Raw genomic sequence first — 16,776 nt, forward strand, 5'->3', positions numbered from 1 at the left:
CGAGTAGACGACAAGAGCGACGAAGGTGAGGCAATTTACAGGCTAGTGCAGGCGGCAACTATAGGCGATGGTGAGTGCTCGCAGCCAGTGGTAGCTGCAAACTACGAGCCAATGGTGCCTGTACCAATACAAATTCCGCCACGGGCCGAAAGGGACCCAAGACACGAGGACCAAGCAACAAATCAACAACAAATGACTATGTACCAGTACTTCAGAGTCGCTTAGTTCTGCTTAGTCTCGCGTTCACGTCCTTCTGCCTTCACACGCCGCTCAGATCAGTCATTGACAGTCAACATCTGTAGCCATCTGCCCAGTGCCTGCCATTGACCTGTCATAGCCTAGCCTGCCATCTGGTCTCGGCCCTTCCTCGACTTCACTTCTTCCGACACCACATTGCTTCTCCATCAGCACCTTCGTGAGTATACGGATTCTAACGGACATGTCACAAATTCATCCACCCACATTGTGCTTCATCTCCACCCTAAAGGTACAGATGATCACCTGGAACAACACACTTGCCCATTTCCGTCTCATCTAGCCGCCCAATCTCGTCAACTTAGTTTACAGAGCTTGTTTTATTCGACCTCGACTCCTCGCTAACTTTCCCATCGTCATCCTTCTTTTCACTGTCCTCACCGTTTTTCGGCGTGTCGCTCCATGCCCAAGCTTCTCCGAGTTCACCGCGGACGATCGCTGTTAATACAAACGAAACAATGCACGCGGGGCTACAATATCATCAGCGGGCAGAGAACATCAACGGACCATTGTCTGACTCACCTAAGATACAGAAGTGCTGGTTGCGCCTTGCCAAATACATGCATAACGGTCATAGTTGCGATCAGCCCTAGTATGTAAGCCGACAATGAAGCGTAAAAATAAGGCTTTGGCCCAAACGTCTTCTGTGACGAACGAAGGAATTGGTGGTGGTCATATCGCAGTGCCAACGCAATAAATGTTCCAGGAACAACGACATCACCTAGCCCAAGCATCGTGTATCCTCTCGCGTCAGAGAATATCAGCGACTTGGGCCAAAGAAGTTTAATTGGGACATCAAGTGTGGTGGCAACCTTGACCATCTGTTGGATAGCTTGCTAAGTAAGTTCCAACAGCAGATTAAAATCATTCAACGCACCACTTCCGTTCCAAACACCCACCAGATATCATAGAAGAATAATCCAGAGAGGAGAATCGTTCCAGTTTTGAAAGAGTCGATTTTCAGCATCGCAAGCGCGTTGTGAGAAAATGAAAGAGACAGAATGTCCGTTATCAAAACAGATTTCCGCCCCAAAGCGAAAAAGGCAGAGGGTATAATTGCGAGAGGGAATAATATGAGGGAGGGCGTTCTCCCCGACAAGGATAAAAGCGCTGCGAAACGTCAACAAGTCATCGTACAAAAAGCAACGTAGTTACTCACAAGTTGAGCCCTTCTTCACCGAAACACTCAGTTTATCAAATCTATTCCACGTTGCCTCTCCCACTATAAACTTTGTCAACGAGATCAGAGACTGTTGTCGAAGGATTAATCAACACCCTGATTCCAAGAAACATTACATGCATACCTTCCACAGACTCCCGACTCCAGCCAAAGCAAAATACCAACCAAGAAGCCAGTTGATCCACTCTTTCCCAAAGTATTTGATCACATAGTATAATCCGCAGAGCACTACCGAACCAATCTGGAAAATACATTAAGGTTAGCCCCTTCAAATGATCCCAAAGGTGTACTCACAACTGGGAAAAGCCAAGCATCTTCCGAAGAAAGACGCTCTTCGATCTCTTCCTCCACACCATCATCACCCCCCTTCTGAGTGGATGGACTTTTTGGATTCTGCTTGCGCGTGTAAGACTTTTGGCAAACTCGGAAAATAGCACGAACCGGCAGCGAACCGAAAGCACCGGCGTATATTGAGATACTTGCGAGGCTTAGAAGACCAGCATACGAAGACAGTAAATCCCAATCAAGGTGCCACATGAAAGAGTAAGTTACCTGTTCGGGAGCAATTTGTTTGTTTTCGGCGTGTTTGTCACTACATGCACAAAGCATAAGCACAGCTTTTGTTGTCAGATCTCCAGTCGCAGAGTACCGTGGCAATCAGGAGGTATGCAACGCCGGAAAAATATTGGATCAAAATTAAACACCTGATCTTTTGTAGCACCATCGCAGGATGTTTCGTCAGTTACCGCCCACTCCAAATCACCGTCCACCGTTGAAAGCGACTGAAAGAGTTATGTACTTGAACTCATCTTGTGAGACGGCGCTCTCATGACATCCCGAAATTCAGGGCCATCAATCGCAGCGTAGAAGCCCCTAGATTGCTGATCGATTTCATCTTGATTTCATATGTAGATCTCCTGCGCCCAAGTTAATTGCGGCTGTGCGTAACCCACAGTGGATATGTTGTGTGTACTTGCATTGAAGTTGCATTGCTCCAACTCTAGGAAGAGCCGTGATGTTATCTCCGCCTCAATTGCAACCAATGAATACCTTTATATACTTTGTTTGTAGGCCGTTTTCGAATGGAAAGCGGGACCCCATTGACATTATTTGTATAGTATAGATCATGAGGTCGGCCAGCGAAGCCAATCTGACTAAATCTGACTCACGTAAAGATCCATTTGGGCCATATACATCCACAGCTGATCACATGCTCGCCCCAGCTCCCACCAGCAGAGCAACCCTGAGGAATTTTGCAGAGTCAACATGTTGTTGTACTTACCTTCATTTCAACACTCCGACAGACAACTACTGCCAACAGAATGAATAGATGAAACCAGAAATTCTGAAGACCAGCTGCAGTCCTAGAGGAGGTTCACTGGTTTTCCATTTCTTAAAGCCGCTTGGACTGGTAAATTTATTGACGCCCCAGCGAAATATATAGTTGGAACATTCACTCTTGGATTGCCCCAACATAACATCGGCCGACTGCTGTGGCTCCAGTGGCGGCGGCAGCATCAGCCTTTGGAAATGCCGCCAATACCCGTTTCAACTCAGTTTGCAAAATTCTTAGTACAAAAATACATGGTTTGAAATCGACGTTCTCACCTTGATTGAAGCGATACTTGTCAAAGAAGCTTTAATACAGCAGGCTCTGTGCTAGAAAGATCAGATGAGCAACCTGAGCATATGATACTTCAGTCATTCATATGGACTGGTGTCCGGCGAAACTGTAGAGACCGCTGGGCAAAGCGAAGTGGAGGAAGCCCGATCGCGGTGTGAGAGCATTCTGGGCGAGAAGTGTTTTTTTTTTCATCCCCGTCGGACCTCCACAAACCAACGGCAGTCCCTCAGGCCGAATACTACCGACAAAAGGCCGTTCTGATTTATATGCGTAATCCAAATGGAGCAGATGACTCGTTAGATTCACGATTGGTTGGCTACCGCCACAGGTGACAGCGATAAAAAAAAGTTTCTTGCAACCGCAGCCAGGAATACTTAAGAACGAACATCACTTAGTATCCGGCAGCTATACCATTCTTTCTCGAATCGCTTGCCGCTGGTATCGAGGTAAGTACTGAATCAATGCATCAAAACAAAAAAAGACATGCCAAAAATGAATTCGCCTTCCCGCATAACCGCTTGGACCACAGCAGCGACACGGTTGACATCTGACACTATTGAAAACGGTGTCAAGACCTGCTGCATCAATTAGGGTTTCTAAGGCCTCGCCTGTAATGTTATGTCCGCGCCCTTTCAGGTCTTTCAAAATATCGGGAGGGTACACATCATCTGCTTCCAACGTTAACGGGAATAACTGATCGTGTAGCCGACCAAACTCTATTGCATCACTCAGGTTTAAACCCCAGTCCAGGTTCAGCAAAACTTGAAACACCGCTCCAAATATGCGTGAACCACCGGAACCGCCAAGTGCAAGGAAGAAAGACCCATCCTCGTGTTCCATTATAGTCGGCGCGGTGGAAGACAAGGGCCGTTTCCCGGGTTCGGGATAATTATCTTGTCGGATTCAGTCGTCTGATTTTCTTCTTCGAGCCTAAGAGCACTTACAAGGAGAAGGCCGTAAGCCAAAAGCATTTGGAACACCTGGCGTCGAGAAGTCGTCCATTTCGTTATTCAAAATAATGCCAGTATTAGGGTCTAAAATCTGAGACCCAAAAATTAAGTTGACGGTGGACGTGAGTGAAACCACCATGCCGTTTTTGTCGACAACTGAACTGTGACTCTGTGAACAAGTCAATAAAAAGCCCCGTTGCATAATTGAATCCTCCCACCGTTCCGTGGTCTTCCAATACATCATACTCCGGTTTATAATATTCAGGAGGGTGTGTTCGATCCTGTTCCCGGGGGAAAAAAATATCAAAAATCATCCGTCGAAAATACTCTTACACGCACGTCCGTGATATTTCCAAAAATCGTATCCGCGTAAGCCTTTGTAGAGATCTCCCCAATTCGGTATGTCGAGTTATTGAATAGCGGATCACAGACTTTCGTCCTAATAACAACGTCTACAAAGCTGCACATGAAGGAGGAGAGGCATTACCTGGCGGCAAATCCAAATTTTAAAACCTCCACCAGTCTATGGACATTGAGGCTGGTCCTTTCCTTCATGTCGAAGTTCTCAATTAGATTGAGCATGTGCAGTAAAACTGGTACCAATCAGGATAAAAGGTGACGTAGAAAAATGCAAAACAAACCAGGACCCGAGGTGGGTGCATGGGATGTAAAAACTTTCCTGGCCCTGTAAACGCCCTGCAAGGCAGGCCTGACTTGTATAGTGTAGTTTTCCAGGTCGGTGTGTGTCAGTATTCCCCCAGTCTGTTGAACCTTGCGGACAATAGAGTCTGCAATAGGGCCCTAATAGGAACGTTCAACGAGGCTTGATCTTGAACTCAAAATATGGGAACCTTATAAAATGCGCCAGCACCTTCATTAGCAATTGTAGCAAGTGTCAAGGAGAGGTTCGTCCTGCGTATAACCTCGCCTTGTCGTAGAAATTTCCCAGTTGGCGCAAAGATGGCACTCCATTCTGGATTCTTCAGCATTAGATCTGGATACCACTAAAGGAAAAAAACACATTCAGATAAATGTGATTGAGAGAACCAGATAACCTGCCGTGATCCGCTTTGCCAGCTCTCGGTCGACCTTCCATCCCTGTGCCAACGCAATACTCGGTTCGATGAGACGCTTCCAGCTCAAGGTGCCCCAGCGGCGATGTGCTTCTTCCAGACCGCGCAGCTCACCAGGCACGCCCACGGCAAGACCCCCAAACTTGGACGATTCTGGTCTGCCGACGTACATCGTCGCATTTGCTAATGATGGTGCGGTCTCTCTGAAATCAATGGTATACATATCAGAGGCTTTACCAGGGCTACTTGGAGGTATCCGGACGGTCATGAAACCTCCGCCGCCTAGGCCAGAACTGATTGGATGAGTTGGAGTAACAAGCACTTGAGGGTTTTCTGGGGGCTCACGAGAACATATTAACAACACCAATACAGAAAGTAGTCGCAATTGCCGAATCAACAGCGTTGCCCCCATCTTTCAGGACGTCGACGCCGATATCAGAACATAGCTTGTTCTCTGAAGCCACAGCACCTGACCGCGCTTTAACGAGGTAGGAAGGATTCCGAGGGCCCTTGAGTGTCAAGGACGATGTACCAGATATAAGATTGTTGCACCGTGCATGAAATGCAAGGAAGCCGAGAAGAACAAGGCAGGGAATAGTCAACCAGGTTGTTGGACGCTGAGAATGATGGGGATTCACAACATAGAGCGGGAGTTCTGAAACGTCTGCTGGGAAAGGTAGGTGCTTTCCACGTTTCATGATGGCTCGAGAACTCGATGGTTGAACGATAGCCGACGAAGGTTGGGTATCAAGGCAATATGAAATATCATAGTTGTAGTGTGTATTGGGTTATGGTTGAGTTGGACGCGTTATGTAACTATTCTTCCCATGCCCGCTCATGTCCGACGCTTTTCTGGGGTATCCAACGACGCCGACAGCGAATACTCACCACAAGCAAAGCGACGCAAGGTATCTGTACGCAATGCCCGTTTTGACGCGATGATAGACACCATGAACGCCGTTCGGCGTCCTGTCAAAGATATTCCTCGACAGACGACCAAGTCTCTGTCCGTTATTGGGATATCGGAAAACGATGATTCATCTGAGCAAAGCAGCCGCTCAGCGGTATGAACTCCTGGATCCTTTTTGAAGAATGCGTGCTCAGTTCTTTCTCCACTCACAGTCATCTTTTAGTCGTCGAGGCAGCAAACCGCTTCCTTCCTGGTTGGCAAATACTTTTTCGACGCTTGTTGCCGACCATCCCCTACGTCTGCTGTTACCCAAGCCTCGAGACGACGAGCCAGTCGAAGAGCAGGATTCAAGCAGTGCTCTGGAGGATGTGTTTGTTTTCAATCCACCAGAATCCAGCAAGTCGGACAGCTCGTCATCCTACGAATTTACAGACGGCTTTGAAACTTTTCATCGTGACAAAAAGGCTACGCTTTCGATCCTCCCTTCTGCTTTCTCTCATGCTTCAGCTGTATTGGAATCCGACGACCAACCGCTTCCATTCTCTACTCCAGGGCCTGACTATGCGCGCGCTTCTCTCCCAGCCCTTCCCGGGAATATTAACCCCCTAACCGACTATCCTTATGCATCATCTGTCTCTTTCCCTTCACCTGCTGTATCTCCGTCTGGTGTCGAACTCTTTCAGGATGCTTGCTACCACGAGCCCAATACCACTAACAACTTTATTTCAGATTCCATGATTCAAGGCGTTGCATATATGGAGCATGCGCCTGCGATTTACTCAACTCCAGGTCCTGGTTATGTTACCGATCATTTCCACTTTGATTCTCCGATCGAGGACCCTACAGATCCTGATGCTTCGCAACCTCATTATGATATCGATTATGATTCTCTGGGCTTTAGGTGGAAACCGTTCAACAGAAAAGGACAAGAACCTCGTCTAGTCCAACCGGCTGATACTTATCTGTGGGCTGAAAGTCATGGAGGTGATCAAGCCTTGGATCAGAACGATAACCAACCGCCTTCAAAAGAAGAAGCTTCCCCTAATCCATTTCGATTTCTCCCACACATGGACGACAAAAAGAACACTCCACCGCCTGTTTTGATTCAGCCTTCATTACGTGGGTCTACTGGTGCCAAGGCTGGTCCTGCTTTTGCTCCTGCTAAAGGGGTTTTCATCTCGCCGCTCCGCAGCCAACCAACGCCATCATCACCTGTTCAGGTTTCCCTCGATTTAGCAGTTCCCTTCCCGCAAGATCTGTCGCCCATCATTGTGACGTCTGCGCGGAATCAACCTCCCAAGCTTAATGCTGCGTTTGATGAAGTTTGTTCCCAGCTATCCAACGATAGCATCGATTCTTGGAGAGATGAAGAAGAGGCCCAAGGCTAGATACACAGTTGCAAAGAATGGTGGGTATATTCCGAGAAAGTGATATCGGGAGTCAGTTGGCCATGTTACCAGCCCACCTCTCCACCAGAGAAAGGTACTACTTCTACACTTGTATTACCCTTGTCTTTTCGCAATATATGGCGTTCTAATGTATAGACTTGATAGGACTGAGCAGCCAACTTCATTGCCTTTATATGATGAGGTCGCGAGTTTGCGGCCACGGCATGTTTTCTGCTTTGCCAAATGCAAGTTGCGAGATTCATCCCGGATTCTGGGTCCGGAACACCGTACCAATACATGATCAACTATGAAATCAAGAGATGCTCAGTAGACGATTGTTGGCTGGAATCATAGTACGTACACCTCCATTGAGAACGGCTTCTTGATGAGCATATTTATCTGCTTCGTACAAAGCTAGAGAGAAAATAATTAAGGAAGGGACAGGAAAACCAAAAGAAGACTTACGACCACTCTCACTGTCGGGTGCACGTTTACTTCGAAAGACGACGCAGTACCACTCTCTTTCCTCGTCGTCTGGCAGGACGAGTTCTGACCAATTGAAGGCGTCAGAATACGGGGTGTCGGCATAATTGGAAGACAAGGGTCTAAAATAATGAAGGGCCTTGTGAAGAGACAAGGAAACAGGATCGATATCCGGCAGACGTGTTTCTGTTATGAGAGGTGGATGGAGTGAAGGAAGATTATGGGGTGATACATTCTCTGGCAGAGATGAGAGAAGAGGTGGGAGGTATAGGACTGGTGCGTTGGAAGTGAGACTGTCAAAGGAAGGAAGAGAATGAGGGTCTCTGGATGAGGATGCCATTAGGTGGTAGGGATGAAAATTGAGAGCATCGTACGGGGCTTTAAAGGGCCGGGTTAAGGATAAAGGATGTCGATGAAAATTGAGAGAAAAGTTAATGGATGGTGAAATGGTGGCGATTGCGCCATGATGATTGCGCAATTCATGAATAGAATAGATAAAGTAATGGTCAACCTTATTACCATTACTGCTGAAAGAGGTCAATCATAATTAAGACCTGTCAGTGTGAGCACGTTGTGAGCAATTTGACACGTGACAACCTCTCTTCTCTCTATGGCCACCTTGAAGAAGGCGGCAGAGTCAACTCTTTATCACCTCAGTCCAAAGGGTTTTTGGAAGAAATTTCGCGAGTTTTCCATATACTTTGTTCCCTCACCGCCGCTAACATATAATCCACAGGCGACGTTGTCGTCGTAAACCCAGAAATTTCCTCTGGTCTCCCCTTGCCAAATCTCAATCGTTGGCCCCCGCCAGCCTCTCGTCCGGAAAAGTACTCTACCCCTGCCACCAAAGGTTTTTCTTCTTTTTTTTGTATTCTCTTCGCCCAATTCAACTGTCGTAGCTTCTGACCCTGCCGAGAATCCATATTGGAAACGCGATGTTCGACGTGCATATCCACAACTCTCCGTCGTCACTCAGTCTGAACTCTCTTCCTTGCTAATCGCGCATTCTTCACCTCCTCAAGTGTATGTCTCCACGAACGTTCATCATATCCGTTTGCTTACCCCCCTCTCCAGCGCGGCGCCTGTTGAAGGACAGACAGAGGTTCCCGTAGTTGCCCAGAAAACCCCCGAGCTCTCCGAAGCTATTGCCACCATTACCGGAGCTACAAAGGTCTACTCGGAGTCAAAGCTTCCCCCAGCCCTGCCTATTCCTTACAAGCGATGGGTGCCCCAGCTGTCGCCCAATGCTCCCCATGACCAGTTTGCCTACTTCCCCATGTCACTATACCGGTAGTAGCCTATTAGACCATCAGTTTCAAACAACCGTAAATACAAAATATGTCTGTCCCACCACCATCTGTGGCAATTGGTTCGTCTGCTGAGGCTCAAGCAGCGGCGTTCGCAGATGATCCACGGTGAGCATATACTTGAACGAGCCTAGTGTTTGTAGCAGCAATCTTGACCTCTCTGCCAGCATCTACTTCTCCAAAACCGCGGGTACATGGCGATATGAACAGGACGATGACACAGAACTGGAATACGACCCCTCCAACGCTGTCTGGGTCCCATTGGTGCGCGCGCCACTAATATCCACAACCCAACAAATTTATATAAACCGCAAACACAGGTTGACGAAGATCTCATCAAGAATCAACAAGCTGCGTATTCCATCGCCGGTGTAGACGAAGAGGTGGGCAAGACTTGTTCATGTCTACAACCCCGTACTCACGCATCTAGACTCCTGCGGCTCCAGTCCTCAGGAGAGAAAGCAAGAAACGGAAAGTGGAGGATTACACCTCTGCCACCCCATTGACGGCAGCCGGACCCTCCATCAAACGAGGCAAGAACGACAAGAGGGACAAGCCCCCAGCCGAACGTAAATCGAAGAATACAGCTGTTTACGTCACCGGCCTGCCTCTCGATACCGAGCAGGACGAGCTCATCGAACGTTTCTCGAGATGTGGTGTTATCGAGGAGGATGAACAAGGAGAGCCCAAAATTAAGATGTACGCCAGGGATGATGGGTCGTTCAGCGGAGAGGCGCTCGTGGTTTACTTCAAGGAAGAATCTGTCCTATTGGCCTTGAACATACTAGACGACGCAGAGTTGCGATTAGGTGTGCCTTCAACGGTCATGAGAGTTACAAAGGCCGACTTTGCACACAAGAATAACTCGATCGGTACAGGCGATCAAAGTAAGCCGAGGAAAACGGTGAATAAAAAAAAGACGACGAAACGAATTGGAAAAATGCAAAAGTATTATTGCCTTTTGAATCCTCATCCCCGTTCGGTTTAACATGGAGGACAGGAAACTGGCCGAATGGGGGGACGACGATGGTTTTGGTCCAATGCCCGATCCTGAAGATGATATGAATGTGGCTAATAAAAACAGCCGTGTGGTTGTCCTGAAGCACATGTTTACCCTACAAGAGCTCCAGGAAGACTCTGCTTTGTTGCTTGATCTCAAGGAGGATGTCCGAGAGGAGTGTGCTTCGCTCGGAGAGGTCACCAACGTTGTATTATATGATGTGAGCAAGCATAAATTCACAACTTTATCATTCATTGACACTTTTCCACTTCAAGAAAGAACAGGATGGCGTAATGACCGTCAAGTTTCGGGATACCATTAGTGCGCAAGCTTGCGTCCTGGTACGTGGTTGATTTTGAACACAAGAATGAGTTTTTTACGCTGAAAACTAGAAAATGAGTGGAAGATTTTTCGCTGGTCGTCGCATCGAAGCCGATCTTTACTCTGGAAAGCAACGTTTTAAACGCAGCGGCGCAGGAGACGATCTGGGTGGTGAAGGGGAGGATGCTGAGAGAAAACGGCTCGATGACTTTGCTAAGTGGCTGGTCACAGAGGGAGATTAATCCACGCCGACGATCATATTTATTATATCACACGTTTTATTAAGCATCCAATAAATGACCGGATTATCATCGTCCAATAATAGAACCTCAAAATTTACCAGCAAGCACAAAGGGGTTTCTTGTGTACCGTTTCCAGTCTCTGTAGGCTTGTAAGGTATAGTATCAAAACTAGAGAGCAGAGATACATACTTCAGTGATCACGATACGCTTCTGGCTCTCGCCTGAAGTTTGAATCCATTCTATTCCCGCGCTCGAGAGGTTGTCTGGACGATTAAAGGGGTTTGCACTTTCAATATGTGACGTAGATTTAGACAGAGCCACCAGGTCTTCTTCCGCTATTGAACTAGCTGACGACGAGACTTCATGCACGGTGGGTAAGGGGCTGCCGGGAGGTGAGAATGGAGATGTAGCGACGTTTGAAGACGACTCTATTGGGCGACGGGGTATGGAGATAGGTTTCGGGGGTACTGTCGATGCAACAACGCCAACATCGACCTCCTCCTCCTCGATCGTCTCACCTACGCCTAGCCGTTGTAAGCTCGCTTCTACGGCATCAAGCCGCTCCAGATGCTCCAGAACAGTGACACCAGTAGTCCCAGGGTGTACCCGTTGGAATTTGGCTGCAAAGGGAACTGGCCGAGGCGCCCCCGATGCGTCAGTCGATGTTCTACGGATTGGAGGGGGGAATTCGCTCCCAGAACTTTGACTTCGGGTCCGTCTTGGCAGAGGAACACTATTTATGGAAAGTCTTGGAGAAGATGGACTATTTGCCACTTCTTGAATAGCCTCTTCAGCAACCTCCAATTCCTCATCCCAGACAAGGACTTTCGTTCTCCGTGTTAACTCTAACGGACCTGAAATGCGTGATTGTAGCGAAAAGAGAGAAGTAGGGAGGGAAGCAATATTTACCCTCATCCTAAAAGTCAAGGTGAGCAAAGGGAAGTGGAGAATTATGAAGGACATACTGCGTGCCTCAAGGACTGCACGATGTTCCAAGCTTGGCCTGCGCGGGAGGTAGATTAGACTCCCGAAAACAGATCAAGGGAAATAATGAACCTTTGATAACGGCAAGTTGTCGCTAGAAGGAGGGGAAAGTCAGAGAAATTCCTCAACAAGAAACTACCCTTACAGCAAACATCTTTGGATGAAAATCGGGATCAACTGCAAACAGGTTTTCCAGCAAAAATGTCGTTTCTTCCCACCATGACTTCGACGTGAGCAATGGTAGAAAATGATTTCTTGTCTTTTCACTGAAAGGCCGACCAATGATGCTGACAGGCAAATATAACCATCCGTATGTGTAAGACCGCCAACCTTGTGGATGTTCATGGGGAAACGACAGTGAATTGTCAATGGCTGCGATGTGAATATGCGGGCGTCGCCTATAATCGCCGTGTGGTGTGGAAGATCCCGACGCGCCTGGTGATGAAGGTGGGTGATACGAAGCGGATGGGGTCATTGACGGCGTATGAGAAGACATCTCATTCCTCCGAAGCTCGCTCATTGCTGGCATCTCGAGGCGAACTGAGCGGGACGGTGCAACATCTACAAGGGCCTTTTCATGGTCGCCTTCACAATACTTGATCATATAATTGTCCGCACCCCGGTCAGTGTTAAGCATGAGATAATCTGAGAAATTAGAGAAGCGTTAATACCAAAGTACCACGAATGGGAAAGAGATTAACCCAGTATAACAAGCCTTTGTTATGTGAGCAGCTATGAAACAAAGATCATGAAGTGCTCACTTTTCCAACTCCTCACGGAAGCTTTGCTGGAGAGTTTGACTCCAATAGAATGGTCGGTGTGCACCGCCCTCCTCCGTGGCATCGTAGAGGACGCGTTCATCCTCATAATCAACATCATCGTACGCGTCCTCGGTGTCGCCTGTCTTTCCACAAACAACTTTCAAAGCGCCGAGGAAGCGTTTCGATACATTTCCCTGTCGATGTGTCGAATCGTCGAAGGTATCTGCAATAGCGCGTCCTGGCCAAGGATACTTTCGCAAAAAGTCGGATGCATCTTTGGGGAGGATATTTGAAACAGGGAAATTTCAAGCGCCGAAAACTTACCTTGATAACCATGTAAAAAGAATTGCATGCTCCCAATTTTCTCAGGTAACGGTTTTCCTTTCTTAGCTGCGCTTCGGTCAAGCCAGTCGTAAAAGAAAGCCTAGCGAAGAAATCATAGCTGGTTCAGATCACAACGGGCCGTACGATGTCAGGAGCCCATTTACCGGGCTCGATAATGAAACAAGTTCAGTTGGGGGGACAATGTGGAGATCCAATCTTCGGTCAAGCAACGAAGCTGCAGCTTCAGAAATGTAGCTACAAAATGTAAGCCATTGGCAGACCAAGGTTAAGGCCACACAAACCTAAGATTGGGTATAAGGCATGATCTCCCAAATGGTATGATCCACCGAAACTGTCGGTGAATCCACTTCGTAGTCTTGCAACACCTGAGTTGTGGAAACTTCCAGTTGGTAGGAAAAAAATCTTACCTTTGGGTTTAACCGGCCGTAGGGTTCCTCATCTTTGGGCTTGAAAACACTAACTAATGTTAACGCTGACAGGAGAAATGGGAAACAGTGACAACTCACGCAACAGTCTGTACACGACCTCCCACTTTTGCTCGAGCAAAATATGAACCAGAAGATCCTTTCGTTATCATCTTGGGATGAATTCCTTCTGCAATTGCGTTTCTCACGGACTGAGCCAACCTGAAGACGTTTAGCTGTGAGTATTTTCCAGTGTCTGCATAGTCTGCTCACACGTCGAATGCCTGTTTCGTCATTGGGGGCTTATGATCTAAAGTCTTCACCTGTTCAGTGACCCAAAGATCAACAGGAGCTATCTGATCGAAGGGCACGAACGTACCGCTGCCCCAGAACTGGATATCCCAATAACCGTTGGCTCGAACACACTTCGCCAGATTTGTTTCCTCGAATGGTCAGATACTTTCTTCTTCCGTTTCACCTTTTGCGCTATAGATTCTGTCCACCTTGGAGAGATAAGCAAGTAAGATGCGCAAGATGCAAAGTCAACCAACCGTTTAAACGCATTGTCCAACTTTGTGAGGTCAATGCTCCCAGGACGACCGGTGCGACGATGTCCCGGCGTCGTAGTCGTTCTGCTCGAGGAAGCCCAGCGACCCTCTCCCACGTCGGTTTCTTCTTGACTAACCAAAGGTTGGTATTCGGAGTGGTGGGATCGAGCAGACATGAAGTTCAAATGATGCAGAACCACTGTTGTTTACAGACCTGTGGCTGTGCCGGCCCCTTAAAGTGCTCAAAAAGGGGGCACCGTCAAACCACTTGGGTTCGACTATAGAACTATGTACTGATATTCGGGCAGACTGCGCACATCAAATAAATAATTAGCTTTAAGTAATGGGGCAACTCGATGACATTGGACTCCTTTATTCAATCATCTAGGTGGCTCTACAAATCCGAAGTGTCTCCCCATCTCATCTTTTGGAGATACATAAGACGCCCGCGCGCCTTGACTTTGAACTGAACGACTCCTTCTATAAGTTATAAGTATGGCAGGATTTCGATCCATCCAGAATAAACCTACCATCAAGTTCCTGCGTCGCTGTCTCCATTGTTCAAGGTTGTTGCGCCGGTGCAGCAGGTAGGTAAGTTACAACTCGGAAAAATTAGTCGTGCTCGTCGCCGCACTGCTTCCCTTCTCGCGGGAATCGTCACCGTTTGGTGTGCCGTTGGAGTCATCAGCCAAGATGTTTGAGACAACCCATTTCAACTCCCATAACGAGCGTAAGACGATTGACGCCCAGAGGATAAAAGTGGCAACCGCATAGATTGATCCCCACACACGGAAGGCATTTGAGCCAAATATGGTGGCTAGCTGAATGGTGAGGTTGGCGTAAACACCCTGCGGATAAAGGCATGCATAAAAGGGCTAGCGAAGGACGCGAGGAAACACAGAGACGCACATTGGGAAATACCAATCCCCAAAAAGACAATTTGAAAGGTACCCGATTTTGACGAAGTGATGCTTGTATGGCTAGTAATGCGTAAAGCATCCACATTGTGGCAAGCGACCAAAGGAGAAAAGCGGCACAAATGCAAACAACTTCAATGACTTCCCCCGTCACTTTTGAATGAAGAAATCGGGAGGCAGGATTGTAAGGTAGGAGATTCTTTAGAGTCTGACCAATCAATAAGATGGCGTAACCAGACTGGCCAGTCGGCCCAAGAGGCAGGAAAACGGAAAGAATGCTTCCTCCCTGTGGTAAGCCGTAGACAACCAGACGAAAGAGATAGATTGTCAGAATCATAAGGGCAAGGCTTAGTCCAGTAGTGACGAGGAACGCGGCGACGACGATGGTGATAAGCGCAAAATAAGGGGAGATGTTCAACAAGGCCCTGCCCAAGACGCCACCAGACGAAGCTGCGACGATAAGTGTAACAACGGGGAGAAGCCACATGGCAGTCATTGACGAAAGGGAATGCGTTTGCCGCGTCGCCCTAAAACCAAATTGTTCGATTTTGGACCGATGTCAGAAAAGAGCGGACAAACATCACATGAACCCCAATCCAACAACAAACGAAAGCAATTACGATGTCCAACCACCAGAAAGCCCAGATGAAGTATAGGAATGCTGGACCGCCAAAACGATATTCTTCATGTATAACATCAACGGCCACATTTATCAGAGTGGTTGCTCCCATTGGAAAACAACCAGTATATAGACTTGCGACGGGGTTTTGAAGCAATGAAGCCCAGCGATCCCTATGCGAAGTATACTTCACCAAAGCCATGGCAGTGAATGAGAAAAACAGCACAAGGTTGACAAAGAAAACCATGAGACTAAGAATTGTCATGAGGCGCGTTCCCGTGCCATACGGAAAAGCGTTGAAGAGAGTGCTAATGGCCCCTGTGCCTGTGTTTCTCTGTCAAACTACAGAAACAATTTGACACCGCAAAAAATACCCATTATTATCGCAAACAGAACGGGGTTTGTTTTTCTGCAAGAGGGGATGAAAAATGAAGGGAGAGTGAAAATTAAGCCTCACCTTGTCAAAGCCTTGACGAGGAGACCGACTCTGGACATGGTTGCTGAGAGTCAGAGTCATACTAAAGTTTGGTTGTGTATAAGTACAAGCTTAAATAAGGGCGTTCCCGGCGTTCCGCACCAAGCCAACCTACACGGTGCGCGATCCGGCTCAACAAGCTAAGCCACTCCAGCCCGATCATCAAGAGGCTCCCCCAACAATGGAGGAAACCCGGGGACAAGAAAACACCACCACTCCTCCAACCCAGACTCAACAATAACTCGGCCACTTGTCGGCCACCAACCGAGCCATGGCCAGGACGACCAACCTACTATCGCTAAGCAAACCTATCACGCGCACGAAAGGATCCTTGTAGCTCCGTGGCGACGCACAAGTTCCAGCTTCGGAGGCCGGGTGCAGATAAATGCCTGTAAACCAGAAACGAAAGACGATGAAGAAAAGCGGAAGATGATAGAAGAACATAAAGAAAAGTACCGCAAGTTATCAAAAAGAAGAGAATGCCTAATCATTTACACGGACGGGTCCATGGTGGAGAAGATGGGTTTCTCTCAGGTAGGCGCAGCGGCGGTCGGATACCACGCAGGGGAAGAGGTGTTCACGGGGGGAAGGGCCGAGGTTTACGACGCAGAAATGGCCGGGCTAAAGATGGGGGCGGGCATGACAACGAAGTATGTCGACAATCACCCGGAAATCAAACACATACACTTCTAGACACTTCTTCGTCGACAACTCAGCAGCGGCAGGGGCAATATTCGATCCTAAACCACAACCGGGACAACTATACGCGGCCAAATTCCACCGAAAGATGGCCAGGTTCCTCGATAACGACCCTACTCGCACAATCGAAATCGCATGGTGTCCAAGCCATTGCAAAATAGCAGGGAACGACAGAGCGGACGAACTAGCGAAGGAGGCCACTCAACTCGCATGGAACGCGCCAATTAGCACGTCACGGGCATTCGCACTACGGCGAGCCAAGGGTGAATTCGGGAGACAGCTCTTTCCTGA

General features: G+C 48.0%; 6 protein-coding genes across 6 annotated transcripts; 3 read left to right on the plus strand and 3 right to left on the minus strand.

Moving 5' to 3' along the window:
- Positions 1–3,450: 3,450 nt before the first annotated feature.
- On the minus strand, positions 3,451–5,780 carry LACBIDRAFT_313624 (uncharacterized protein; the record flags this gene model as incomplete). Its single annotated transcript, XM_001877680.1, has 11 exons — positions 3,451–3,494; positions 3,547–3,612; positions 3,668–3,952; positions 4,004–4,178; positions 4,228–4,290; positions 4,349–4,448; positions 4,497–4,602; positions 4,651–4,810; positions 4,861–5,013; positions 5,069–5,375; positions 5,428–5,780. 11 exons carry the CDS (start codon positions 5,778–5,780, stop codon positions 3,451–3,453), a joined length of 1,812 nt encoding a protein of 603 aa, XP_001877715.1.
- A 394-nt stretch (positions 5,781–6,174) lies between these two features.
- On the plus strand, positions 6,175–7,380 carry LACBIDRAFT_324028 (uncharacterized protein; the record flags this gene model as incomplete). The annotated part of the gene is made up of 1 exon (XM_001877309.1): positions 6,175–7,380. The coding sequence occupies one exon, from the start codon at positions 6,175–6,177 to the stop codon at positions 7,378–7,380; it is 1,206 nt and encodes a 401-aa protein (XP_001877344.1).
- A 1,093-nt stretch (positions 7,381–8,473) lies between these two features.
- Positions 8,474–9,157, plus strand: LACBIDRAFT_324030 (uncharacterized protein; the record flags this gene model as incomplete). The annotated part of the gene is made up of 3 exons (XM_001877310.1): positions 8,474–8,528; positions 8,600–8,713; positions 8,763–9,157. 3 exons carry the CDS (start codon positions 8,474–8,476, stop codon positions 9,155–9,157), a joined length of 564 nt encoding a protein of 187 aa, XP_001877345.1.
- A 181-nt stretch (positions 9,158–9,338) lies between these two features.
- On the plus strand, positions 9,339–10,733 carry LACBIDRAFT_246678 (uncharacterized protein; the record flags this gene model as incomplete). Its single annotated transcript, XM_001877311.1, has 6 exons — positions 9,339–9,434; positions 9,491–9,553; positions 9,601–10,118; positions 10,171–10,390; positions 10,446–10,511; positions 10,563–10,733. Coding segments are annotated over 6 exons (1,134 nt in total), but the record flags the coding sequence as incomplete, so codon positions are not given.
- Positions 10,734–10,827: 94 nt separating this feature from the next.
- LACBIDRAFT_313629 (uncharacterized protein) lies at positions 10,828–13,951 on the minus strand (the record flags this gene model as incomplete). The annotated part of the gene is made up of 16 exons (XM_001877681.1): positions 10,828–10,872; positions 10,923–11,587; positions 11,643–11,649; positions 11,699–11,736; positions 11,790–11,811; positions 11,863–12,362; positions 12,419–12,432; positions 12,479–12,752; positions 12,803–12,902; positions 12,967–13,057; positions 13,105–13,178; positions 13,231–13,279; positions 13,330–13,449; positions 13,501–13,550; positions 13,607–13,730; positions 13,779–13,951. The coding sequence occupies 16 exons, from the start codon at positions 13,949–13,951 to the stop codon at positions 10,828–10,830; spliced, it is 2,346 nt and encodes a 781-aa protein (XP_001877716.1).
- Positions 13,952–14,371: 420 nt separating this feature from the next.
- LACBIDRAFT_246695 (uncharacterized protein) lies at positions 14,372–15,642 on the minus strand (the record flags this gene model as incomplete). Its single annotated transcript, XM_001877682.1, has 3 exons — positions 14,372–14,623; positions 14,685–15,219; positions 15,272–15,642. Coding segments are annotated over 3 exons (1,158 nt in total), but the record flags the coding sequence as incomplete, so codon positions are not given.
- Between the last annotated feature and the right edge of the window lie 1,134 nt (positions 15,643–16,776).

This window comes from Laccaria bicolor, genomic scaffold (genome assembly GCF_000143565.1).
Source record: "Laccaria bicolor S238N-H82 LACBIscaffold_5 genomic scaffold, whole genome shotgun sequence".
NCBI lineage: Eukaryota > Fungi > Basidiomycota > Agaricomycetes > Agaricales > Hydnangiaceae > Laccaria > Laccaria bicolor.